We start from the raw sequence: 27,414 nt of genomic DNA, 5'->3' as shown, positions 1-27,414 counted from the left end.
CCCTCTTCTGGAATATCCATTGATGAGCTCCACTTGATCCAACAGAACAAATAGAACAGCAAAGTTCTCGTAGTTAGTAACATCTTCGAAGAATGGGTGATAAAACAAGGCCTCAAAGAAAACGTGAAGATTTCTTCTACGCTCCCACAGAGATTTAGCTTAGATTAGTGCACAGCCATGAGTCATTGACCAGGATCTGGGAAAGGACAAAGGGTGAAAATTAATCACATAAATCCACATGCACGACAAGATATGTAAAAACAAAGGGTTCCAAGGCATAGTGCAATCCATAAGCATTTTCTTGCTTTCAGTGATATCTAATTTTTGAATAGTAAATATGATTCAAGTCTCTCACATCCACCTTCTCCCACAGGAGATCTGTCACACAGCAACCCTAGGTTTCTGTGTGTTCTGATTTTACGGAGACAAACAGAACATTGAACTTTATGCAATCTGATTACAGTGACAGCAGAGTGATAGGTTCTGGAAAATAATTCACATTGCTCCTTCTGGGATTTGTTTTTACTGCTGGAGGGGATCCCACTTTTCGTACGTACTGAACAAAGGATCACAAAGGTGACAACATAAATATTCTGTGGAAGTGGAAAAAGGGTCGTTAGGAGTAGTTTATTCCAAAAAAGTCCAAGAAATCCTTGATGTTCTTGTCTTTTCAAACAGCTGATCTCTCAGACCTGTGCAACATATGACATAAGGAGGGGCTGAAACTGATCCGCTGCGCAAAATCGGTTTGCATTGAATCGGCGGCCAATTTTCCAGTTACGCTGATCTTTTTTTCCCTTTGAAGTTCACAGAACAGTTCAAACAAGTATATAAGCACTTGTTTCCCCTCATTGTCTCATGGTCACTCGTACTGGGTGAATTTTGTTTTTAAATCGAGCTCTATTTTCTGAGTCAGTGGGAAATAAAAATGGGTGCATTGAAAAACTGGCTGCCAATTTGGCACTTTATGCCACTGACACTGACCAACTTCATTTCCAGGTAGCTTTCATTTTTATGCAGGTTATTTACAATATAAAGTAGCAAGTATTATGGATTTCTACTCAACTTCTTTGCAATATAACTTGTTTTCAGCTAATCTGTTCCACTTACATCAACAGTGAAACCAAGTTTGAACCAACTGAAACAAAAATCTTTGAATATGATGCTCCAAATTTAAAAACTTGTCAGGCAACACTTATTAAAAGTCCTAATTTTCTGCATCAGGAATACACACTTCTGTTCAGCAGAATGGTGAGACATCCATGAAAGGAACATGTTCAGTATTCACGCCATTCAGTTTACAAGTCAAGAAGAGCTGTTAGATGAAAGTAAAGGATATTTACAATAGTGCTTGAATTCTCTTTACACTAGTCAAAAGCTGCTCCGAAGGTAGATTATGATGCAGCACATTGTCAGGCTTAAGCTGCTCATTAGGGAAATGAAGCAGGATCAGTAGGTTCATCCACAATGGTGAGCAATTACAGAAAAATGATCCAAAATCAATTTAAAATTGGCTAAAATCTGCTGTCAGTCATGGTTAAGGAGGGTTCCTTGGGGCTACTGCCAATGACTGACAAGTCTCATGCTCCCTCAGGCACTGATGAGAATTATAATGAGTTGGTGTTAAACCTGTTAGGGTAAGAGGCCATTTGCATGGAGACAGGAAAATGTCGTTGTGTACATTGTAAGGACATGTTATGGTAACTAAAAGCTGGGAAAAACTACTGTCTGTACAGTGGCAGTAAATGATAAATAATTGCCTAGGGCTGCATCCTCAGACTATCAATGCTGTGCTAAAATATTCCTTTCCCCTCTTCTACCAAATCAGGAGGCCACAATGCTTGACATCTGCCAATGTTTCTTTGGTTAAATGCTGGTAATGAGATTCTAACCAATATTTGTGTCTACAGCTCAAATGTTCCTGACCTCACTGACTATCATGATTTAACGAAAGGACCTAGTCGTGGGTATCTCTCCCTTCTTCAGGCTGCAAACTTTTTTAGAAGGGATAGTAATATCTTTGAAAGGAAAAAATCTGAAGTTTAATGCACAGGGAGAATAAAGAAAACTGGTCATTAGGCCCAGCTGGTCCATATCTGAATTTATGCTGTGAAAATATTTTCATCCTTTATCTAACTCTATCAGCATACCTTTGATTTTTTTTCTCTCTCCTTCATGTGTTAATTTCATTTCCACTTAACGACTTCCAGCCTATTCACCTCAATAACTTTTTATGGTACCGAATTCAAATGATAAGGTGAAAATGTTTCTCCTGAATTCCCTTCTCAATTTATTACTGATTGTTTTCTGTGTGCAATCTGTAGTTTCTACTATGAACCTCAGAGAACTTCTGGCTCTTTAACTGCGTGTCTCTTCCTCTTTTCAGTGCTTCAACAGGTGTCCCATTGTAGCACAACTGAACTTTTGGCTGAAATCTCCTACTTCAGGAATTACAAAGTCATGGTGCAGACTAAGATTATAAATGATGTGGCAGGGAACTGAATAATTCTCCTCAATGGTTCAGAACTCCTGGACATCCAATGGGAGGGCATCACTTTACTAGTTTGAAAGATCCAGGATCAAGCTGTGAAGCCAATGTGTTCAGTTGGAACATTCCCAGGAAAGGTAATTATACTGTCCACTGAACAAACGAGCTGTTCACTGGAAGTCACCTTCTTGGCAGCTTGAGGTTCTGTCATGCCACATGTATGGGAATCAAAGCAGCTTATGATAACTGATCTTATTACACATCATTACACAGTTTGAATGCCAAAATAGGCAGAACATTGAAAACAATCATGCCACCGTGTTGACAGCAGATAACTGTTGGACAGCAAAAGAGGAAATTCTGACAATTGGAGCGTCAGTTGCCAGAAGGCATTGCCGGGGAAAGAATACGAGGACATCTGTCTGTTTTGCTGAAGCTCAATGTCCAGGATGGAGAGGTCACGTTGCTGCTGAAACTTTGCATATCTAGCTGGTGGAACCAATACTTTTTGGTACAAGGGCTAAATGTGCAGAAGGCTTAACCATCAAGGTTTCTCAATAAGTTGTGCTGCTCATCATATTGATGATGAGCAAATCTTATTATCTAATGTTTGCCTTGTTATAGCATATTTATATTCTTTTCTTTATACTCACACTAGGTCTGATCCAATAACTCACAAATAAAATTGATATAGTAAGTGCCAATTTCTTTCATAAAACAAATAATTGAGTCATGAAATGAGAACATCTTTGGCAAGGCCAACATCTGTTGCTTATTTTAATTCCCCTTGAATGCAAAGGCTTTTTGGCCCTCTTGACAGGGCTGTTACAAGTCAGCCATGTTGCTGAGTGTCTGCAAGCATATGTAGGCCAAACAAGATACAGATGATGGATTTAATTCTATAAAGGACATTGGGGAACCAAATGGGTTTTTACAACTACAATGATTCCACGAGTACTGGTGCTGGCTTGATATTCCAGACGTATTAATTGAATTTCAATTCCAAAAGTTGCCATGGTGAGATTTGAACTCATAACCTAAAAGGAATAGACAAAACCTCTGGATTACGGGTCCAATGACATTAGCAGTACACTGCCATCTTGCCTTGGAAATTTATTATAATCTTGCCATTTTAACGTGACTATTTCCTCATACATGTTCACTGTACCTAACCTGTCAACTGCTCACAGACCTGGACAAGCGTTTCCATTCAAAGCTAAAAAAAATGCTGAGTAGAGGAGGAGAAAGAAGTAAAACACCTTGGAAGTACCAGATACTAAAAGCAGATGATCGGCATTCCAAAGTTTACAAACTATATAAACAAATTAAATAACCAATTCACTTGGATTCAGTGTCACTCAGATATACTGGGCAGAAACCTCCCAGCTCCTGGACAACACAAGCATTGGCAAGTTTGTTGAGAAAATAGTGTGACAGCTGCAAAAATGAGATTGTTGACATCAACAGAAGAATGTCTGAGTTTCAAACAATGTCCTGATCAGCAAGACAAGAATCTCACTCATGAATGGCACGAGGGCTATTTGCATCTATGCATATGCTATTTATTACCTGAACTCACCTCATTGATATGCAGGTTGCCATTTTTCCACCTGTCATCCAGAAACTAGACAGTAACAATTCCTGACAGGAGTGTCAGAGTGGGTACCTGGTGTTTGCTGCTCACTCATCCACGCCTCTGTCTTGGATAATCGTCACTAGCATTGCAGGGCACATTCAGTGGGTAGCAACTGCCCATAACCCCATCCACTGAGACTGGTATTAGATATCTACCTATCTTCACTATAACCTCATGCCACATTTCTGACCCTCATTTATCTCAGGGATTGGACTAAGGCATGTGGAAGGTGTCCTCATAGGCTCTCTTCGTACTTCTTCATGGTGTGCCTGCTTGGATGATCACAGCATCCTTTCTTTGCCTTGCCTTTTTGTGCTTTGTCGCTTCAACCAGAGCTTAAACTCTCATGGTATTTCTGCTTCACTTTGCCGAAGACACAAAGCCAGGCAATTGCTATGATCATCAGCAATAATCGGTCAAGGGTGTGGACACGTTGTTGTATGGCAATGTATTGTGCCAAACTCACACCTACAACACATGCCAGCAGTTTACATGACAAACACACACATAAGCATCAACCAAACTGCCTTGTCTCAAAGTCTGTGCATAAATTGACTGTGTAGCAGTCAAGCCAAGGGAGACAGCCATCAGACGGGGGGCCCTGGCACAGTAAATCAAAGGTATCCTCTGCTCCTAGGGAGCTTGGTAAGTTGGCTGCTTGGCACAAGTCAAGGCAGGGGGTTGAGACCCACTTACTGAGGAATAAGCAACAGTCAGTCCTCTGTGTCCGAGATGGGACGCAGTCATTCCAGCACAAAGGAAGTTCAGGGGGCTAAGTGGGCCCACTGCTCTGCTGGGGAAATTGGGAAAGTCAACTCTTAGAATCCCTACAGTGCAAATAGAGAGCACTGAGCCCATCAAGTCCACACCAAACCTTTGAACAGTATCCCACCCAGACCTTCTCCACCACCCTATCCCTGTAACCTCGCATTAACTGCACATTCTAGGACACTACAGGGCAATTTAGCCTGGCCAGTCCAATTAACCTGCACATCTTTCGACTGTCCAGGGTAGGGGGGAGCTGAAGTACGCAATGGAAAACCACGCAGACACGAGAACATGTAAATTCCACACAGTCTGTCACCTAAGGCTAGAATCAAACCAGGGTTCCTGGCACTGTGAGGCAACAGTGCTAACCACTGTGCCACCATGCCACCTGTCAGGATCAGAAGCAGCATACTGGGAGGATGTAGAGGGAAGAATAATTGTGAAAAATGTAAATGCAACATAAAAGAAGTTAGAGATAATACTGCATTGAAGCTGCCGAATTATTCTGGAAGAAATAATAGGAGCTGCAGATGCTGAAAAATCTGAGATAACAAAGTGTGGAGCTGGATGAACACAGCAGGCGAAGCAGCATCTTAGGAGCAGAACAACTGACATTTTGGGCCTAGGCAAAATGGGGAGGGGGACAGGGTTCTGAAATAAATAGAGAGAGAGGGGGAGGCAGATCAAAGATGGACTAGACAACCTGTATAGCTTATTACTTAAATAATAATGCATTTATTAATGTGCATTTGTATTTGAAATGAAGTACAACCCACATCCACTGAGAAGCCATCATTTTTGGATGTCCTTCCCACTACATATACAGTCAAAGGCAACACCTGGCTGGCAGTGCTTGGCCAGGCTTTAAGCTCCAGGAATTATGAGTGATCCTGGTCGTGGTGAGTAAGTCTGCCTCTGGCAAAATGAATGATTGGACAAGCAGGGCACCATAGAGACATTTGCGTATGCAATAAACTGAGTTTCGAAGAACCGCATGAGAAATCTTGCAAAGGTTCACAGAGAGCAACAAAACTTACCATAATTGATATTTAGCCAATTTCTGGTACAATTCAGCTTTGTTTCTCTCTTCACAGTTGCTACCTGGTCCACTGAGTATTTGAATCATGCTTTTTTTTGTTATTTCAGAAGTTGTATCATTCAGCATCTTGCTTTTATCCCATTATTAGATTGTGCATTTGGAAACAATATAGTGTTTGGAAACAGAACAATTGGTATGCATACAATTCTAAGCAGCTTTTAATTCTACATCTCAGACATCATTGCATAAAGTGAACTCGAGCCCACTTACTTTGCAACTCACAGGCGGATTTAATAGCATACTTCAACCACATCTGCCTTTTTACTTTAAATCAAATTTTCACATCCAAATTTATTCTTTGCATAGTTAAATATGTATCCATCTAGCGAGAAGACATTCTCCACAAATATCTCTGCCTCCCAATAGATTTCTTTCTCGAGCATGTAAAATTCTATTTCAAGGTACTCCAACCTTGTGGTGACAGTGAATTTTAATAACACATTCATACACTACAATTTTAGTCCCAGACCACAATTTCTGTTTCAAAACACATCACACTGTCAGGAAAACCAACAGAAGATTAAAGTTGGAACTTTAAAAGCACTTGCAGTGGATTTATGGCTTAAATCTATACTGATAGCATATTCTTGTTCCATAAACAGTGTTTAACATTTGTACTAACTCCATTCAGTTCCAATTAATCATCTTTTGCTTTCTCAAATGTTGGGTGTTCCAACATAAACTATTTCTGTTCAGGCTTTATTATCAATTTTAAGTCTCCATTTGTAAGTTGTGCAGTTTTTAAAGAAAAATAAATACAATTTGGATTTACTTCTTGAATACAAAAGGTCTGAAGTTTACAGGGCAGAAAAATTTCTCTGCAGGACATCACTGTCCCAGCTCTGTCCTCCGTAATACTGTTGAATAATGAATTTAATAAATCTAGCATGTTGCTTTAATACCTAAGTAGTATTATCATTTGTCTCAGCACTCACGTCATTCAGAGATACTGACACTTAAATCCACATGGCAATTCAAGTCTCATGAGAAAGACCTTCATAAAACCTCATTTTAACAATAATCTGTTTTATTATTCTGCACTATTTATCATAAAAAAGAATAATGATTTCCTTTCTGACATGCAGTGTTTTCATATCAGTTAGCAGAACATCATAACAGACTCTCCTGTCTTTTCAAAGTCTGTCACCAGCTTCTTTATGTTAAAGGATTCATAATTCATTGATGATGAGCTGTTGAAATATCTGCTCAAAATATAACTAGTTTAAAATTCACTGGAGTCCAGGGCTATTTTCAGTCAGAGCAAGTATCATGGTAAAAACTGCACATATGTGACCGTATCATTGAAATGCAAGCAGTGATTAAACAAAAATCAGTCATAAAAGCATAGAAAATGCTGGAATTTAATAGGTAAAAACTCATTCTTTCTGGAAAGCTGACTGATCAGCTGTGCATTTGCAGTCTTCTGTGCTTTCCGTCATTGTGGAACATCACTGACGTGAGGGCAATGACTAAAACATCTCAAGGCTCTGGAAGCATCAAGCTTGATTTGCCAATCAGATAAGCATCTGTTCAAGTGACATAGCCTTCCCCTAGTATTCTACAATTGGAAAGGGGAGGAAGCAGAAGAAAAGTCAGCAGCTGTTTGTACTTTTTTCTCCTTGTTTTCTGCTTTACTCCCTGCCCTCAGAAATTCAGTGCTTTCAAGTTTAGGTGCTCACCTGTAACCTCTCTCAAGAGCCATTTTGAACGTCTCATCTGACACAGCATATGTGTGGTTCAGTTTTCAACCACTCTACTGTCAAACCTGATCCTGTTCCTCTTCCAACATCTATACTTGAACACTGTGAGCTGGATTTCTGAATACTAATTGGGGGTAAGATCCCTGGCCAATTTTGCTATCGTAGTCATAGAGTTATACAGCATGGAAACAGACATTTTGGTCCAACTCGTCCATGCCAACTAGATATCCTAAATTAATCTAGCCCCATTTGCCAGCATTTGGCCCATGTCCCTCTAAACCCTTTCTATTCACATACCCATCCAGATGTCTTTTAAGCGTTGTTATTGTATCTGTGTTCACCATTTCCTCTGGCAGTTCGTTCCATTCATGCTCCACAATCTGTGTGAAAAAGTCACTCCTTAGGTCCCTTTTAAACCATTTCCCCTTCACCTTAAACTTATGCCCTCTAATTTTGGATTCCCCATCTGGGGAAAAGATCTTCATCCTATCTATAACCCTCATGATTTTGTAAACCTCTGTAAGCTCACCCATCAGGAAGCTCTCAGGAAAATAGGCCCAGCCTGTTCAACCTTTCCCGATAGAACAAACCCTCCAACCCTGGCAACATTCTTAGAAACATTTTCTGCAATCTTTCAGTTTCACAACATCCTTCCTACAGCAGAAGACCAGAATTTCACATGGTACTCCAAAAGTGGCTTAACCAATGTCCTGTCGAGTTGCAACATGACATTCTAACTCCTGGATTCAATACACTGACCAGTAAAGGCAAGCATGCCAAACACCTTCTCCTCTATCCTATCTACCTGTGCTTCCACTTTCAAGCAACTATGAACCTACATCCCAAGGTCTCTTTGTCCAACAACACTCCCCACGACCTCACCATCAAGTGTAAAAGTCCTGTCCTGATTTGCCTTTCGAAAAGGCAGCACATCACATTTATCTAAATTAAACTCCACCTGCCACTCCTTGGTCCATTGATCTGTCTGATTAAGATCCCGTTGTACTCTAACGTAACCTTCTTCGCTGCCCACTACATCTCCAGTTTTGTTGTCAACTGCAAACTTAGTTACCATGTACCATGTCCTCACATCCAAATCACTTGTATAAAAGATGAAAAGCAGTGGACACAGCTCCAGTCCTTGAGGCACACTGCTGATCAGAGGCCCCCAACCACCATCTTCTGTCTTCTACCTTCGAAACAGCTCTGTATCCAAATTACTAGTTCTCTCTGTATTCCATGTGATCTAGCTTTGCCAACCAGTTTATTTCATGTGATCTAACCTTGCCAACCAGTTTGTTCCATGTGATCTAAACTTGCTAACCAGTCTACCATGAGAAACCTAATCACAAGGAATTTTATCTACAAAATACTTATTTTCAGAATGCACTCATTATGGCATTATCAAGCTATTTCTTCCATGTAAATTTGTCTTTGAATGCATTTATAGACAAATAACTTGACCATAACCATTCAGAAGGAATATTATTGATGAAATTTATAATCTAATAGGATCCCCCTTTAGTTTTTAGAGAAGCTGATGTTATGTATTGTAGTCAGCTTGGTCTTGGAACAATCCACATAAGAATTGAAAGAAATTAGGATTTATTAATTGCATGACGGCTGTTACAAAGATCCACTATTGTTTGTGAATTTTGCTCGTGACTTGAAGTCTGATATGACTGTTTTGATGCATTGAGATTTATTTATGTTCAGGGTGCACAAAATTAAAAGACCAGAGATATAATCATAAATCAGTTTTGTTATCAATAGCACCAACAGAAACAGCTTCGTAGGACAATGAAATTTTAAGATAAATCTACCCAATTTTGTTCCAAAATGGAATAGAACTAGTATACATCCTATCAAGTACTCAGTTATTATGCCCCATACAATCTATCCCTTTGATGTTGTCTGGTGGTTGGAGTGAGCTTAATGGAGGCTACGTTTTAAGAGCCATCCCCATTTACAAGAATCAGCATTTATGCTCTCTTCCTCAGGAAGATGACTGACTTATATTTTAATTTGAGAATGCATTAAGTGCTTTCTTCATAATTATGTGGGATGCCCAGCAAGGATCTTCTCAATGTCAAGGACAAAAAATCCTATTTTTCCAAGCAAATATTGAAAACTTAAACAAAATTCTTGCTGATGAGTTGCAGTGGACCGATTTGCATGCATTAGCGTGAATTTACCATGTAATTTCACCTCACTGGAAGGCAGTTTCCCACTCATTGGATAGCAAGTAGATGCTAACAATTCCTAATATTAAAGTCAGCATGAGTACGTGGCAATTCTAGCTTGCCGTTTACTCATTTGGACCTCTGTCTCGGTCACCAGATACCAGTATCTCAGGCCTTCTCCATGGTGACAACCAAATGCAGACCACTTCCTTGGACATTCCCATTCAACACATGCTTGCCTCACCACAGTATCATAGCACATCTCCAATCTACTAACAAGATGGGTACGGACTTCAGTGGTACACTTTGCAACAGAACCTTCAATTGTAAAGCTGCTATAAAGGTGCTTTGTGTGCAGAGAAATGCAACCTTCTTGTGAAGTGGACCAGAGCACCTCTCAGGGATCAGAGCTCGCTGTCTTCATGCTCACTCACTTCGTGCCTATTTTAAAGCACAAGGCATCCCTGTCTTGCCTTGAAGTGCTTTGCCCCCTCAATTGCCATGTAGATTAGAGCAGATACAAAGCCAGGCAGTTTTTCATAACTGTCAGCTGTCCTCAGCCAAGGGGGTGAACACATTGCCGTACAACACCATGCTATGTCAACCTCACAGCCACTAGACTGCACGGCAAACACACTGAAAATACATCAATCAAATGACTCAGAGTTGAAATGGATGAGGAGCTCAGTCAAGTCAAGGAAAGGCTGCTGTCAGTCAGGGGGTGCAAGATGTCAGAAGTCAAAGGTATTGTGTAATCACAGTTAAGGGGCTTGAGTACAGTCAATCATCCACTTAGGGAGTTTAGGGTCAGGGGATCCATCCCATCATTATCCAGGGATTGGGCCATGGTCTGTTCTATGTCCAATGTAAACAGTCACGGTATTCAACAAATGGAAATATTCAATACACTGTACACATGCTGCATTTAGAGCCCACTTCATAATGTGGCTGAGTTCATGAAAAAGAAAAGGTTTCAGTCCATCAATGTATTATTGATCTGATTGTCAGTATCACATCGTACAAGTCTGTACCAGGTAGCTTGGGAGTTGCCATGATATCTATAGCCTTCAGAACTCCCATGTGCCTGCCATGCTTGAGGAACCAGATGTCTTCAAAGGATGGTTATTGAGAACCAAGGGCTACCCTCTGCAAACATGGCTGATGACTCCATTACACAACCCCATGCCTGCATGGACTATGGATGCAATGATGCTATTCTTTCAACTAGGGCCACCATGGATCAGACGTTGGGCACCCCGAAGATGAAATAGATGGTAAGTGGGAGAATAGTACAAGCAGGTTGATATAAAGGCATGGTATTTGATTAGTGAGGCACATTTAGGATAATAATGAGAACAAATTCACAAGGTGTCATGGGTAGAAACCCTCCATAAAACTCACTAAAATTAACACTGATCTGATTTCTGATAAAATTCAACTCAAAGGCTTTCTACAGAGGCACTTCCAAAATAAGATGATTTCCAAATAATTCCAATCATTTCAATCCAAGCAGCCACAACTACAGATGGCTTAAAAGTGGCAGCTGGAAAGTGAATCATGTCATGCACAGCTGTCTGTAGCAACCATGACAATCAGCAGTGAATAATAAAAACAATATTTCACATATTCTGGATTTTGTTTGGATTTTCACACTTAAAATGCAATTATTCCCTGAAGCATCTTATCCCATGTTCAATTAGACTTTACACTCAATGATATTGCCTTCTGGTGCTGAAATGCTAGCACGACAGCCAAATCTGTATGTAAATCAATTTTGCTTATGAGGTAATAACAGCCCTGAAGGCTCCTCCAACCCTCATCTGAACATGTAGTATTTCATACGGTATTTATGCACTTTGATGCTTCTCCCTGAAAAATTCCGATGTTAAAACCAACTTACTACCTGTACACCATCATGCATTCATCATGTTCTTTGTACAAAGTAATGCAGAAGTGGAAGTTGCGTTTGGTCCAACAACAATGTGAGAAGTATTTTATGTAGCTCATCTCCCGTAACACTGCTCACAGTTGTTCAGATGATACGCTGTTTTATAAGCAACACATTGTATAAAACAGTACTGTGTAATGGTCTGTGTGTACAATTTATTGCGACTGATAACATATATTCTAATTATTGACAATTAGAAATAATCCTCAGCTTAATACTAGATCAGTTCAACTTATTTTTTAAAATAATTCATAGGAAAACAACAAAACTAGTGAGGATAAAGAGTAATGGTAGAGTAGAAAATGTGGCATTGCAACAAAGAAGATAAGTGATGGATTATTATGAATTTCCCTTTCAGAGAATCCCTACAGTGTAGAAAGAGATCATTCAGCCTGTTGAATCTGCACCAACCACCTGGACAGCATCCCACCCAGACTCATGCCCCTAACCTACCCCTTAGCACGTTTGCATCCACATTTACCCCAGCTAACCCAACTAGCCCATACATCCTCACACACTACAGGTAATTCAGCATGGCCAATCCACCTAACCTGCACATCTTTGGACTGTGGCAGGTAACCGGAGCATTCAGTGGAAACCCACGCAGACATGGGGAGAATGTGCAAACTCCACACAGACAGTCACCCAAGGCTGGAGTCAAACCCGGGTCCCTAGCGCTGTGAGGTAGCAGTGCTAACCAACAAGTCACTGGGCCACCACTATTTGTCCCTCTGAACAAGGTATTCATTAAATTAGGAGCTAGAAATTAAACGTTTCAACTGGGTTCATATAAAAATATGTAAATTAATAAGAGATCTACTGTGGATCAGATCTAAAGCAATTAATTAAAGATAACAACTTAAGCTACTAATTAGATTGTCACTTGAGGCAAATGGGATCAAAGGTTCTGGGGAGAAAGCAGGATTAGGCTATTGAGTTGGACGGCCAGCCATGATCGTGATGAAGGGTGGAGAAGACTTGAAAGGCTGAATGGCCTCCTCCTGCTCCTATCTTCTATGTTTCTATGTGAGGAGGCCAATTGTTTATGATTATGGACTGGCATCTGAGACCAGTTGCTTACAGTTCCTGCACCACATGGGAACTCAGGACATTTCATATTTCAACGGACCATGTGTATAGGAATTGTCTCCAGCTGCTTCTGTTCGAACTCAGGATTTCTGAGCTCAAGTGGCAACGTGAATCACTACAAAAAATTTGGAGGGTGAGAGCTTCCCAGTTTGTATGGTCTGGAACTTGACCATTCCTGTACCCTGTAACAATAAATCTGTAATTGTTCAGGAAAGGAAACCTGTTGTCATCTGAAGCAGATAGTACAGAAGTCTTCACATTGTGTGCCACTCTCAACCTTAGTGCAGGAGACTGTGACAGCTCTTTGGAAGAGTGCAGTTCAGAACACAGCACCCACGGGCGATAAAGTAAACACACAAAACAGCAGAGGATTTTCTACAGTCGAGAGTCGAGGAGAGTGTCAGAAATGAATTGCTGGTGAATCTCAATAGGTCTGGTAACATCTCTGGGGAGGGAGCACAGTTAATGTTTCAAGTCTGGTGGGTCTTCATCAGAATTGATACTGGTGTCGAAAATTGGCACATTTGGTGATATTAGGTCACCATCCAGGCAGTTTGTCAGCAGTCACAATCAAAGGAGTAGACACAAAGGAAGGTACAGTGCTATGTCAATCTCTCAGCTATACCAAGTGCCAGCCATGTATGCAGCAAATGCATTGCATGTGCTACAGCCAGACAGCCATGTCTCAAGGTCTAAAGGGGATAATTCTCAGTCAAGTCGAGTGAGTCAGACTTCAGTCAGGAGGCCTGCACACAATACATCAAGGTCACTCCCACTATTAGTCCAGGGGCTTGGTCATGCTCAGCCAGTCCCTTGGGGTGGTCAGCATCAGGCTCCTCTCCTTCTAGGGGTGAGGAGCCAAATATCACAGAATTTACCATCTGCCCTGGCTTTTTCTGCCCTATTTTGGGCTGTTTTCTCCTGTAATGAGAGAAAGGGAGGGTTTGATCAAGATAAAAGTGAATGACATGGCAGTTAGTGCTGAAGCAGGTGGGGGGAAAATGGTGAGGTATTGGAAGCGATTAAATACGAGGCACGGATGCCAGGCAGGGTTCCTAGTATGGATAGTTGTGGGTTAAAAATATTGAGTGAGGGCCGATGCAATCATGAGAATTCTTGACGACGAGCCTTGCTGGGAGATGGCCATAGCAACAGAGTTAACGTGAATGCCATAGAGATATACTGCATGGAAACAGACCCTTCAGTTCAACTCATCTGTGTCAACCAGGTATCCTAAATTAATCTAGACCCATTTGCGAGCATTTGGCCCATATCACTCTAAACCCTTCCTATTTATGTATTCATCCAAATGTGTTTTAAATGACATAATTGTACCGGCCTCCACCACTTTCTCTGGCAGCTCGTTCCATACTTGCTCCAAAATCTGCATGAAAAAAAAGCCCCTTAAGTCCATTTTAAATCTTTGCCCTCTCACCTTAAAACTGTGCCTTTTAGTTTTGGACTCCCTTGCCCTGGGAAAATAGACCTTCGCTCTTCACCCAATCCATGTACCTCATGATTTTATAAACCTCTGTAAGATCACCCCTCAGCCCTCAAAGCTCCAGCGAAAACAGCCCCAGCTGATTTAGTCTCTCCCAATAGTTCAAACCCTCCAACCCAGCAACGTTTTTGTAAATCTTTCCTGAACCCTTTCAAATTTACCAGTGGCTTTCCTACAGCAGAGAGGCCAGTATTGAATGCAGTCTTCCAAAAGTGGTCTCACCAATGTCCTAGACACCCACAACATGGCATTCTAACTTCTATACTCGATGCATTGACCAACAACGGCAAGCGTGCAGCCTGTCTAGCGGTGCTTCCACTTTCAAGGAACTATGTACGTGCATCCCTAGGTTTCTTTGTTTAACAACACTCCCCAGGGCCCTGCCATTAATGGTATAGCTCTTGCCCTGATTTGCCTTGCCAAAATGCAACATCTTGTATTTATCTAAATTAAACTCGATTTGTCACTCCCGGGCCTATTGGCCCATGATCAAGGTCCCATTGCACTCTGACATAGCTTTCTTCACTGACCACTATGCCATGAATTTTAGCATCGCCTGTAAGCTTACCAACCATACCCATATTCACATCCAAACTTTTGTATAAATGCAGAAAAGCTGCGGATCCAGCACTGATCTTCACAGTATACCACTGGTCACAGGCCTCCAATCCAAAAAGCAATCCTCCTCAACCATTCCCTGCCTTCTATCTTCAAGCTAATTTCATATCCAATTGGCTTGCTCCCCCAGTTTCCATGTGATCTAAGCTTGCTAACCAGTCTACCATGTGGAACCTTGTCAAATGCCTTGCTGATGTCTGTATAGACAATGCCTATTGTTCTGCCTTCACCAATCTTCCACGTCACTTCTTCAAACAACTCAATTAAGTTAGTGAGACATGACTTCTGATGCACAAAGCCATATTGGCCATCCCTACTAAGTCCCTGTCTTAACAAATATGTATAAATCTTGTCCCTCAGAATCCTCTCCAACAACTTATGGATCACTGATGTCAGGCCCAGCAGTCTATAGCTCACTGGCTTTTCCTCTCTACCTTTCTTAGATAATTGCACCACATTAGCCAACTCCAGTCTTCTAGCACCGCACCTTCGGCTATCGTTGATACAAAGATCTCATCAAGGAGCTGAGCAATCTCTTTCCTGGCTTCCCACAAAGTTTTGGGATACACTTGATCAGATCCAGGGCATTTATCTACCTTTACACATTTTGAGACATCCAGCACCTCCTCTTCTGTAACATAGATATTTTTGAAGATATCATTATTTATTTCTCCAAGTTGCCTAGCTTCCATGTCCTTCTCCACAGCAAACATTGATACAAAATACTCATTTAGTGTCTCATTCATCTCCTGTGGTTCCGCATATAGGTGGGCACGTTGATCTTTAAGGGGTCCTCTTCTCTCCCTAGTTACTCTTTTCCCCTTAATGTATTTGTAGAAACTCTTTGGCTTCTCCTAACTCTATTTGCCAAAGTTATCACATGTCCCATTTTTGCCCTCCTTATTTCCTTAAGTCTCCTCCTGCTGCCCTGATGCTTTTCTAGGGATTCACTCAATCCCAGCTTTCTGTAGCTGAAACATGTCATCTACTTCCTCTTGACCAGAGCTTACATTTCTCTTATCATCCGGTATTCCCTCTATCTACCAGCTTTGTCCTTTGCATTAACAAGAACATACTGACTCTGAGCTCTTGTTATCTCATTTTTGGAGGCCTCTCACCTTCCAACCAACCGTCCCTTTACCTGTGAATAATCTCTCGCAATCAAGTTTTGAGAGTTTCTGCCTAATAATGCCAAAATTAGCCTTACCCCTATTTGGAACTTTAACTTTTAAGATCAGGTCTATCCCTTTCCATATCTATTTTAAAACTAATAGCAAATATGGTCACTGGCCTCAAAGTGTTTTCCCACTGACCCCTCAATCACTTGCCCTGCTTTATTTCTCAACAGTAGTTCACTCCTTCTCTAGGGGGTGCATCCCCATATGGAATAGGAAATATTTTCTGGTACACACTAAAAAAGTTCCTCTCCATTCAAGCCCTCAACACAATGGCAGTCCCAGTCAATTTTTGATAAGTTAAAATCCCCAAAAATTATAACTATTATTCTTACGGATATCTGCAATGTCAGTACAAACTTGTTTCTCAATTCCCTGCTGACTACTGAGGGGCCTATTGTACAACTCCAATGAGGTGATCATCCCTTTCTTATTTCTCAGTCTACCTGTGTAACTTCATTGGAGGTTCTCCCAGGAATATCCTCCCTAAGTACAACCATTTGGTTATCGTAAGCGAATAACATCACACCCCTCCTCTCTTGCTCCCCTTTTTATCTTCCTGATAGCATCTACATTTTGGAACATTAAACAGCCAGCCCCGTCCATCCCTGAGCCATGTTGTAAGAGCGACAATAATGCAGTCTCATGTTCCCAACCACACCCTTCATTCATCCGCCTTACCTATCAGGCCTCTTGCATTGAAATAAATGCAGTTCATTTATCAGTTTGACTTCATTCTCTGCCTTGCTCTTGCTTGCATTGACTATTTAATTTGCTTCTCTTTCTACTGAGCCAGTATTTCTTTGCTACCTGCTCGTCCTGCCTTAGCTCACTGGTTTAAAGCCTCCATCAGCTCTACTCTCCTCTTCCTACTTTTTCTAGCACCAGGAATAATCCAGATGTTACTACCATCAAGAACATACTTTTTAACCTCCTGCTTAATTTCCTATATTCTCTCCACAGAACCTCATCCCTTTCTCTGCACCCTCTCTGAGACATCCTTGACTCAGCAACACAACATTCCAATGTCTCACTATCAGCTGCAGAAACATCTGTCTGTGCCACTGACGACAGAGTCCCCTATCACAATCGATCGCTTGGAACCTGGCATAGCTCTCTTTACAGTAGAGCTGGTCTCATTATCAGAAACCTGGCTGTTAGTACTATATTCCTGAGAAGACATCACTCTTTACAGTATCCAAAACAGCATACGTGTTTGAGATTCACATGCTGTCTTCTACGCACCTTATACTTCTACAGTGGTTACACATCAAAGAACACCTCATTGGTTGCAAAAACGTCTTGATTTTTCCAGTGGTTCTCAAATGCTCTAATTGAAATACGAGTCTATCTTTGCTTTTTTAAGGTTATAAAGGGTGAAGCCTTCCCAGGCCCTGCAAGGACAAGGGCAAGACATCCAGTGAGAATGGGAAAAAATGAGATTCTTGATATTCAGGAGAAAATCCAATTCTCAAAATAAGGTTCCGACAGTGAAATGAGAATCTTGCTGGGAGTAGCAAAGCGCCTATTTGCATTTATTAACATCTCATTATTAATTAATCTCATCTCATCAATATGCAGTTAGCTCTTTTCCAGCCCAAAGAGACTATACAGTGACAATTCCTCACTCAAAACGTCCGAACGGTTAGCTGGAAGCTGCAGCTCACTGGTGTCCTCTCAAAGCATTCAACTTTGCTACCACTTCACAAAACCTGACATACTCTCTGGTTAATTACTGCTTACTCCACTTAGTCAGCAAGCATCAGTGAAGCAATAGCCTCACCACATCATTATGATGCACCTCAGTATCACTCATATTGCACTCCACCACTTCAATGTGGCTCCCTGGGGGGTACCAACGTATTACGTTGCAATGCTGCTGGCAAGTTATTTGGCACAGGAACAGGCACCCAGCTCATGCACCAGACAGCACACATCCAAGGACTCTGATCTCGCCCTCTCAATGCTGACTCACTTCACTCTGACTTGGGCTCTCACTCTGCCTTACCCTTTCTTATTTACACCTCCATGTCATTCAGAACTTAACAGGCTCACAGTTCTTTTCTTTTGCCTTTTCAGACACAAAGCCAGGCAGCTTGTCACGTTAGCCGGCAGTGATCAGTCAGATGGGTGGACATGGAGCATGTGTTGCAATGGCTTGTGCTGCATCAGAAGGAAAGCGGGGAGAGGAAGAAAGCATCAGTCGTTGGTGGCTCCATAGTTAGGGGGACAGATAGGTGATTTTGTGGGAATGATAGAGACTTGCGGTTGGTGTGTTGCCTCCCAGGTGCCAAGGTCCATGATGTCTTGGGTCGTGTTTTCGGGAACCTTAAGGGGGAAGGGGAGCAGCCCCAAGTCGTGGTCCACATAGGCACCAATGACACAGGCAGGAAAAGGGATGGGGATGTAAGGCAGAAATCCAAGGAGCTAGGGTGGAAGCTTAGAGCTAGAACAAGCAGAATTGTTATCTCTGGTTTGTTACCCATGCTATGTGATAGCGAGGCAAGGAATATGGAAAGAGAGCAGTTGAACACGTGGCTACAGGGATGGTGCAGGAGGGAGGGATTCAGATACCTGGATAATTGGGGCTCATTCTGGGGTAGGCGGGACCTCTACAAACGGGATGGTCTACACTTGAACCAGAGGGGTACCAAAATACTGGGGGGAAAATTTGCTAATGCTCTTTGGGAGGCTATAAACGAATTCAGCAGGGTGGTGGGAATCTTTTTTGCAGCTCCAGTGTTCAGGAGGTTGAGAGTGGTGAGGTCATGATTAAAGTTTCAAGGTCACTGGAGTGTACCGGCAGGCAAGAAGGTGGTTTGAAGTGTGTCTACTTCAACACCAGGGGCATCCGGAATAAGGTGGTTGTTGAACTTGCAGCATGTAGGTACCTGGGACTTCTGGCCATTTCAGAGACATGGATAGAGCAGGGGCAGGAATGGTTGTTGCAGGTTCTGGAGTTTAGATGTTACCACCAGGGAAGGTGGTAAAAGAGGTGGAGGTGTGGCATTGTTAGTCAAGGACAGTATTATGGTATCAGAAAGGACATTGGATGAGGACTCATCTATTCAGGGAGAATAGGCTGAGTTTAGAAACAGGAAAGAAGAGATCACCCTGTAGGGAATTTTCTATCAGCCTCTGAAAAGTTCCAGAGGTGTAGAGGAAAGGATGGCCAAGATGATTCTGGATAGGAGTGAAAGTAACAGGGTAGTTGTAATGGAGGACTTTAACTTTCCAAATATTAACTGGAGACACTATAGTTCGAGTACTTTAGATGGGTCAGCTTTTGTCCAATGTGTGCAGGAGGGTGTCCTGACACAGTATGTAGATAGAGGCCAACAAGAGGCGAGGCAACGATGGGTTTGGTACTGGGTAATGAACCAGGCCAGGTGTTAGAATTGTAGGTAAGTAAGCACTTTGATGATGGTGATCACAATTCGTTTACATTTACTTTAGCAATGGAAAGGAAGAGATGTATACCGCAGGGCAAGAGTTATAGCTGGGGGAAAGGCAATTATGAGGTGATGAGGCAAGATTTAGAATACATAGGATGGGGAAGGAAACTGCAGGGACTGGGCACAATTGAAATGTGAATCTTGTTCAAGGAACAGCTACTGTGTGTCCTTGATAAGTGTGTACCTGTCAGGCAGGAAGGAAGTGATCGAGCGAGGGAACCGTGGTTTACTAAAGAAGTTGAATCTCTGTCAAGAGGATGAAGGAGGCTGGTGTAAAGATGAGCTGTGAAGGCTCAGTTAGGGCATTTGAGAGTTACAACTTGACTAGGAAGGACCTAAAAAGAGAGCTTAGAAGAGCCAGGAAGGGACATGAGAAGTCTTTGGTAGGTAGGATCAAGGAAAACCCTAAAGGTATGTCAGGAAAAAAAGAATGACTGGAGTAAGATTAGGGCCAGTCAAGGACAGTAGTGGGAAGTTGTGCTTAGAGTCCGAAGAGTTAGGTGAGGCACTAAATGAATATTTTTCATCAATATTCACACATGAAAAAGACAATGTTGTCAAGGAGAATACTGAGATACAGGCTATTAGATGAGACGGGTTGATGTTCATAAGGAGGAGGTATTAGCAATTCTGGAAAGTGTGAAAATAGATAAGTCCCCTGGGCCGGATCAGATTTACATAGAACATAGAACATAGAACATTACAACACAGTACAGGCCCGTCGGCCCTCGATGTTGTGCCAACCTGTCATACCGATCTCAAGCCCATCTAACCTACACTATTCCATGTACGTCCATATGCTTGTCCAATGATGACTTAAATATACCTAAAGTTGGCAAATCTACTACTGTTGCAGGCAAAGCGTTCCATTGCCTTACTACTCTCTGAGTAAAGAAACTACCTCTGACATCTGTCCTATATCTTGCACCCCTCAATTTAAAGCTATGCCCCCTCGTACTCGCCGTCACCATCCTAGGAAAAAGGCTCTCCCTATCCACCCTGTCTAACCCTCTGATTATTTTATATGTTTCAATTAAGTCACCTCTCAACCTTCTTCCCTCTACTGAAAACAGCCTCAAGTCCCTCAGCCTTTCCTCGTAAGACCTTCCCTCCATACCAGGCAACATCCTAGTAAATCTCCTCTGCACCCTTTCCAAAGCTTCCACATCCTTCTTATAATGCAGTGACCAGAACTGTATACAATACTCCAAGTGCGGCCGCACCAGAGTTTTATACAGCTTCACCATAACCTCTAGGTTCTGGAACTCGATCCCTCTATTAATAAAAGCTAAAACACTGTATGCCTTCTTAACAGCCCTGTCAACCTGGGTGGCAAGGATCTGTGTACATGGACACCAAGATCTCTCTGCTCATCTACACTGCTAAGAATCTTACCATTAGCCCTGTACTTTGCCTTCCGGTTACTCCTACCAAAGTGCATCACCTCACACTTGTCTGCATTAAACTCCATTTGCCACCTCTCAGCCCAGCTCTGCAGCTTATCTATGTCTCTCTGCAACCTACAGCATCCTTCATCACTATCCACAACTCCACCGACCTTAGTGTCGTCTGCAAATTTACTAACCCATCCTTCTATGCCCTCATCCAGGCCATTTATAAAAATGACAAACAGCAGTGGACCCAACACCGACCCTTGCGGTACACCACTTGTAACTGGTCTCCAGGATGAACATTTCCCATCAACTACCACCCTCTGTCTTCTTCCAGCAAGCCAATTTCCGATCCAAACTGCTGTATCTCCCACAATTCCATTCCTCCGCATTTCTCTGGGAAGCTAGGGAAGAGATTGCACAGCCTTTGGCTTTGATCTTTATGTCGTTGTTGTCAACAGGACTAGTGCCAGAAGACTGGAAGAAAGCAAATGCTGTCTCCTTGTTCAAGAAGGGGAGTAGAGACAACCCTGGTAATTATAGACGAGTGAGCCTTACTTCAGTTGTGGGCAGTGTTGGACAGGATTAAAAGAGATAGGATTTATAATCATTTAGAAGGGAATAATATGATTAGGGACAGTCAACACGGTTTTGTGAAGGGTAGGTCGTGCCTCACAAACCTTATTAAGTTCTTTGAGAAGGGACCAAACAAGTGGATGAGGGTAAAGCAGGTGATGTGGTGTATATGGATTTCAGTAAAGCGTTTGATAAGGCTCCCCATGGTATGTTATTGCAGAAAATACGGAGGCATGGGATTGAGGGTGATTTAGGGCTTGGATCAAAAATTGGCTAGCTATAAGAGGGTGGTGGTTGATGGGAAATGTTCATCCTGGAGTTCAGTTATTAGTGGCGTACAGCAAGGATCTGTTTTGGGGCCACTGCTGTTTGTCATTTTTATAAATGACCTGAATGAGGGCATAGAAGGATGGGTTAGTAAATTTGCAGATGACACTAAAGTTGGAAGAGTTGTGGATAGCATGGAAGGATGTTGCAGGTTACAGAGGGACATAGATAAGCTGCAGAGCTGGGCTGAGAGGTGGCACATGGTGTTTAATGCGGAAAAGTGTGAGGTGACTCACTTTGGAAGGAGTAACAGGAATACAGAGTACTGGACTAATGGTAAGATTCTTGGTAGCGTGGATGAGCAGACTAATCTTGGTGTCCATGTACATAGGTCCCTGAAAGTTGCCACCCAGGTTGACAGGGTTGTTAAGAAGGCGTACAGTATGTTAGGTTTTCTTGGTAGAGGGATTGAGTTTTAGAGCCATGGGGTCATGTTGCAGCTGTACAAAACTCTGGTACGGCCACACTTGGAGTATAGTGTACAGTTCTGGTCACTGCATCATAAGAAGGATGTGGAAGCATTAGAAACGGTGCAGAGGAGATTTACCAGGATGTTGCCTGCTATGGAAGGAAGGTTGTATGAGGAAAGGCTGAGGGACTTGAGGCTGTTTTCATTAGAGAGAAGGTTAAGAGGTGTCTTAATAGACACATTCAAGATGATCAGAGGATTAGATAGGGTGGACAGTGAGAGCCTTTTTCCTCGGATGGAGATGGCTAGCATGAAAGGACATAGCTTTAAATTGAGGGGTGATAGAGATTGGACAGATGTCAGAGGTAGGTTCTTTATTCAGGTGTAGTAAGGGCGTGGAAAGCCCTGTCTACAACAGGAGTAGACTCGCCAACTTTAAGGGCATTTAAATGGTCATCGGATAAACATATGGAGATAATGGAACAGTGTGGGTTGGATGGTCTTTAGCTTGGTTTCACTGGTCGGCACAACCTTGAGGGTTGAAGAGCCTGTACTGCGCTGTAATGTTGTATGTGTTTTGTTCAATGTACCACACACAAACACACACACAAATCACCATGTCTGAAAGTCTCAGGAGCGTAGTCCTCAGTCAAATCATGGGGGCATTGTCATCAATGAGGGAGTGCCACCATAGTCAGTCAAGGGCATTGCCTGACTTCAGTCCTGCAGCTTTGATATGGTCAGTCAGTTACTTGGAGCGTTCACATCATTACAGTCAAGCCAGTGGCCTAGAGTTAGTCCCGCAGTTTCCGTGCAACTGTGCTCCAGACTTATGGTAAGTCAGCCTGGGAGCTGCACAGTTATCAAAAGGGTCTAGCCAGGCATTAGTTTGGGTGGGCCATGGTTATACTTGGAAACATCTTTCTATATCCTGCATTGTTCTCAAATCCCTTCCTAACTTAGGTCTGCAAATCGATAGTTTAGCAATCAGTTTTCTCTTTTCCAGAAAAAGGAAAAGGAGTTGACTCATTTGGTCCCTCTCAACCCTTCCTATCTGTGTCTCTAACCAAATGCTTTTTAAATGTTACTAGTCTACCCGCCTCATCCACTTTGTCCAGCAGCCCATTCCATACATGCACCACTCTGTGTGATGAAGTTGTCCCTCAGATCCTTCTTAAATCTTGACCTTAAACCTCACCTTAAACCTATGCAGTCTGGTTTTCAATTCCCACCCAGGGAAAAAGACTGTACGCACTTATCCCATCTGTGCCCCTCATGATTTCACACACCTCAGTGAAGTCACCCATCAATCTCCTATGTTCCAAGGAATAAAGTCCTATCCTGGCCAACCTGTTCCTCTCACTCAAGCCTACGAGTCCTGGCAAAATCTTTGTAAACCTTTGTACACTTTCCAGTTTAACTATATCTTTTCTATAACAAGATGACAACACTCCAAGTGCGGCCTCACCAACGACTTATACAAGTGTAGCCAAACAACCCAAGCCCTATCCTCAACACCTCGACCGTTGAAGACCAGCATGCGAAATGACTTCTTCACCACCCTGTCCACCTGTGACGCTGCTTTCCACAAACTATGCACTTGTACTCCCAGGTCACTCTGTTCAACAACACTTCTCAGGGCCTTCCATTTTCTTTATAAATCTTACATTGGTTTGACTTTCCAAAATGCAACATCTCACAGTTATCCACTTTGAATTGTGTTTGCCAATCCTCGGCCAATTCCCCATCTGATCAAAATCCCTCTGTAATTTTCAATAGCCTTCCTTGCTCTCCATGAAACCTCATGATCTTGTATCATCCACAAACTTACCAATTGTGCCTTGTACATTCACATCCAGGTCATTTCTGTAAATAACTAAGGTCCCAACACTGGTCCCTGTGGCACACCACTAGTCGCAGTCCTCCAGTCCAAGAAACAACTTTTAACCATCACCCTCTGCTTCCTACCATCAAGCCAGTTTTGAATCCAATTAGCTAGCTCTCGCTGGATCCCATGCAACCTAACCTTCATGACTAGCCTGCGATATGGGATCTTGTCAAAGGCCATACTTAAGTCCATACAGCCAACATCACTGCCTGACGCTCATCTATCCTCTTTGTTACCTCTTTGAAAAACTCTGAAAGATTTGTCAGACTTGATTTCCTGCGCACAAATCCATGCTGACTGTCCCTAATCAGACCTTGACTATTCTAATGTTGGTTGATCCTGTTCCTCAGTATCCTCTCCAATAACTTGTCTACTACTGACATCAGGCTCACTGGCCTGTCGTTCCCTGGCTTGTCTTTGCTACCTTTCTTCAACAATGGAACAACATTAGTCACTGTCCAGTCTTATGGAACTTCACCAGTGGCTAAAGATGAAGCAAAAATGTCTACAAGGGCCTCTGCAATTTCTTCCCTAGCCTCCCACAACATCCGAGAATGGACTTGGTCAGGCCCAGGGGATTTATCCACCTTAATGTGAGACGAGGCTGCAAACATCTCCTCTCTGGTGATACATACGCAGTCCAAAACATCCTCACTTGTTTCCCTTATTTCCTTAGCATCCATGATTCTTTCCTCAGTAAGCATGGAGGAGAAATATTCACTCAAAATTTCTCCCATCTCCTGTGGCTCTACACTTAGACAAACTTGCTGACCATTAAGGGGACCTATACTCTCCCAAGTCACCCTTTTACACTTAACAGAAAGCTTTCGAGCCTTTTGGGATTAATTTTAACCTTATCCACCAGATCTATCTCATACCCTATTTTAGCTCTTTTGATTTCCCTCTTGAATGTGCTCCTACACTTTTAATAATCATCTAGGGATTCACTTGAGCTGACAGCTGAAACTCAATGGATGCCTCTTTCTTTTTCGTGACGAGAGCCTCAATATCCTTCATTAGCCAGGGATCCCTAAACCTGCCAGCTTTTCCCTTCACACCAACAGGGTCAAACCATCCCTGGAATCTTGATATCACAATTTTGCCAGTCATTTCTTTTCCTTCAAACAGACTTACCCAATCAACCGCTGCTTGACCCTGCCAAATGGACCCAAAATTGGCCCTGCTTCAGTTCAGCACCTTAACCAGTGGACCTGTCTTATCTTTTTCCATGGTTATAGCAAACATTAAGAGTGTCATGGTCACTGGACCAAAAGTGCTTTCTAACTAACACTTCAGTCACTTGCCCAACTTTGTTTCCTATGAGGAAGTCCAGTGTTGCACCCTTCCCAGTATAGCCCTCTACATTTTAATTTAGGAAACTTTCTCGGTCACATTTGGTAAATTCCACCCCATCCAGGCCTTTTACCCCCTTGGTGGCCCAGTCAATATAGGGGAAATTAGAATCTCTAACCCAACTGTTATTCCTCTTGACCCTCTAGTGACCCTTCTTCAGAACTGACTGTAGCTTGGAAAAGTTTGGTATGTAGTCTGAGAATGGGATGGGGAGAGGTGGGAGGAGTAAATAATAAGTGGGTAGACAGAGAGAGAGAGAGAGAGAGAGGGATAGAGAGAGAGCGAGAACAAAGTTGGGCAGAAAATGGAATAGGTAAAGGTCAGCCTGGGAGAATCAATAGCTGCTACTTGGATCGATTAGTGGCTGACAATAGATTGTTTGTGGTAGCAGCCTATGGAATGACAAGGTCAAGCATGTCGGGGTTAGGATAAGGAAATGGGAGAGGGTTCTCAGGGTCCTAAACATCTTGAACTTGAAAGTGAGTCTAAAAGGCTGAAGGGTCCCTACACAGTAAGTGAGATGTTGTTCTTCTGCAGATTGGAATACCCTTTTGATTTTAAGCAGATCTGAACAGAAAAGAAAATGTACATTACATTGTCCTTTAAGTGGACATTCATTTGTCCTAGCATTAGTCCACAGTTAAACTTAACCCCAGACAGTTTACTTCTCTTCTTTTCCTTTCTCATCCTGGTAACTACTCAGCTCAGAGCTGTCGTTCACAGTGACAGTATTTATTAGTGGACATTCTCATTCTAGCAAAGGCTTAGCTAATCTTCCATCCTCATTTTAAATCTTGACAAATATTATCCTTCCATTCTAAGGGAAAGCTTTCACCTACATTTCAGTGCTTTGGACAATCCAGACATTCTGCCTTTTGTTTTTACCTCTCCGTCCCAGACTCCATCCCCATTAACCAGGCTCATTGTCAGGCGGCCTTCAGCACATGTTTGGCCCTCCTGATTGAATATTAATTTTGAAGACAGGGTCCCAAAACACAAAAACGCTATAAATCCCATGATTTTTAAGGCCTTTTCATTTGAAATTTCATTCACCTATCAATTAATGTTCGAATTATGCTGCCTTTCATTTCAATCATAGATCTACAGTGTGAAAACAGGCCATTCGGCCCAACAACTCCACACTGCCCCTCCAAAGAGCATCCCACCCAGACGCATTCTCCTATCCCTGCATTTTCCTCATGTTTAACCCATCTAACCTAAACATCGCTGGGTGCTATGGACAATTCAGCATGGCCAGTCCACCTACCCTACACATCTTTGGACCGTGGGAAGAAACTGGAGCACCCAGAGGAAACCAACGTAGACACGGGGACAATGCGCAAACTCCACACAGACAGTCACCCAAGGCTGGAATCAAACCCAGGTCCCTGGCACTCTGACGCATAAGTGCTAACCACTGAGCCACTGTTCATTGTTCTAATAAAAATAAAACCTTGTCCATCAGTTTTCTTTCCCTTGGCATTGTAGGAATTCCTTTCTTGTGGGAGTTACCAATTTCTACAGGGATTGTAAAAAAAAAACGATAATGGCACAACTTTCTGAAAGATTAATAAAATTCCCCTAATTTAGTATCCATAAACCTATTGTGACACCCACGCCCCAGTACTTTCCATTCTTTAGCATTTCACTCCATTTTCATGCTTGCTGCACTTCCACATAACGTGACTTGGAAACCCATCTGAGTGTTGCAGCAAATGTAACGCACAATGTCATGCATTTTGAAATAATTAAAACTATGAAATGGTCGATAAATTCAGAATATTACATTTACATTTACTGGAAAAAGAAA

At 42.3% G+C, this 27,414-nt stretch overlaps 1 protein-coding gene across 14 annotated transcripts in view; it reads right to left on the bottom strand.

Moving 5' to 3' along the window:
* chl1b (cell adhesion molecule L1-like b) overlaps window positions 1-27,414 on the bottom strand; it is an 818,676-nt gene that overhangs the window by 474,927 nt on the left and 316,335 nt on the right. For all 14 annotated transcript variants that reach the window (XM_059649905.1, XM_059649903.1, XM_059649914.1 and 11 more), the window contains one exon: window positions 2-196. In XM_059649905.1, the coding sequence (XP_059505888.1) occupies window positions 2-83 (82 nt within the window). In that variant the 5' untranslated portion in view covers window positions 84-196. The remainder of the gene's footprint in view (window position 1; window positions 197-27,414) is intronic.

This window comes from Stegostoma tigrinum, chromosome 11 (assembly GCF_030684315.1).
Source record: "Stegostoma tigrinum isolate sSteTig4 chromosome 11, sSteTig4.hap1, whole genome shotgun sequence".
Classification (NCBI taxonomy): Eukaryota; Metazoa; Chordata; class Chondrichthyes; order Orectolobiformes; family Stegostomatidae; genus Stegostoma; species Stegostoma tigrinum.
The sequence above is the reverse complement of the archived record's forward strand: the minus strand, read 5'-3'. Positions and strand labels throughout refer to the sequence as shown.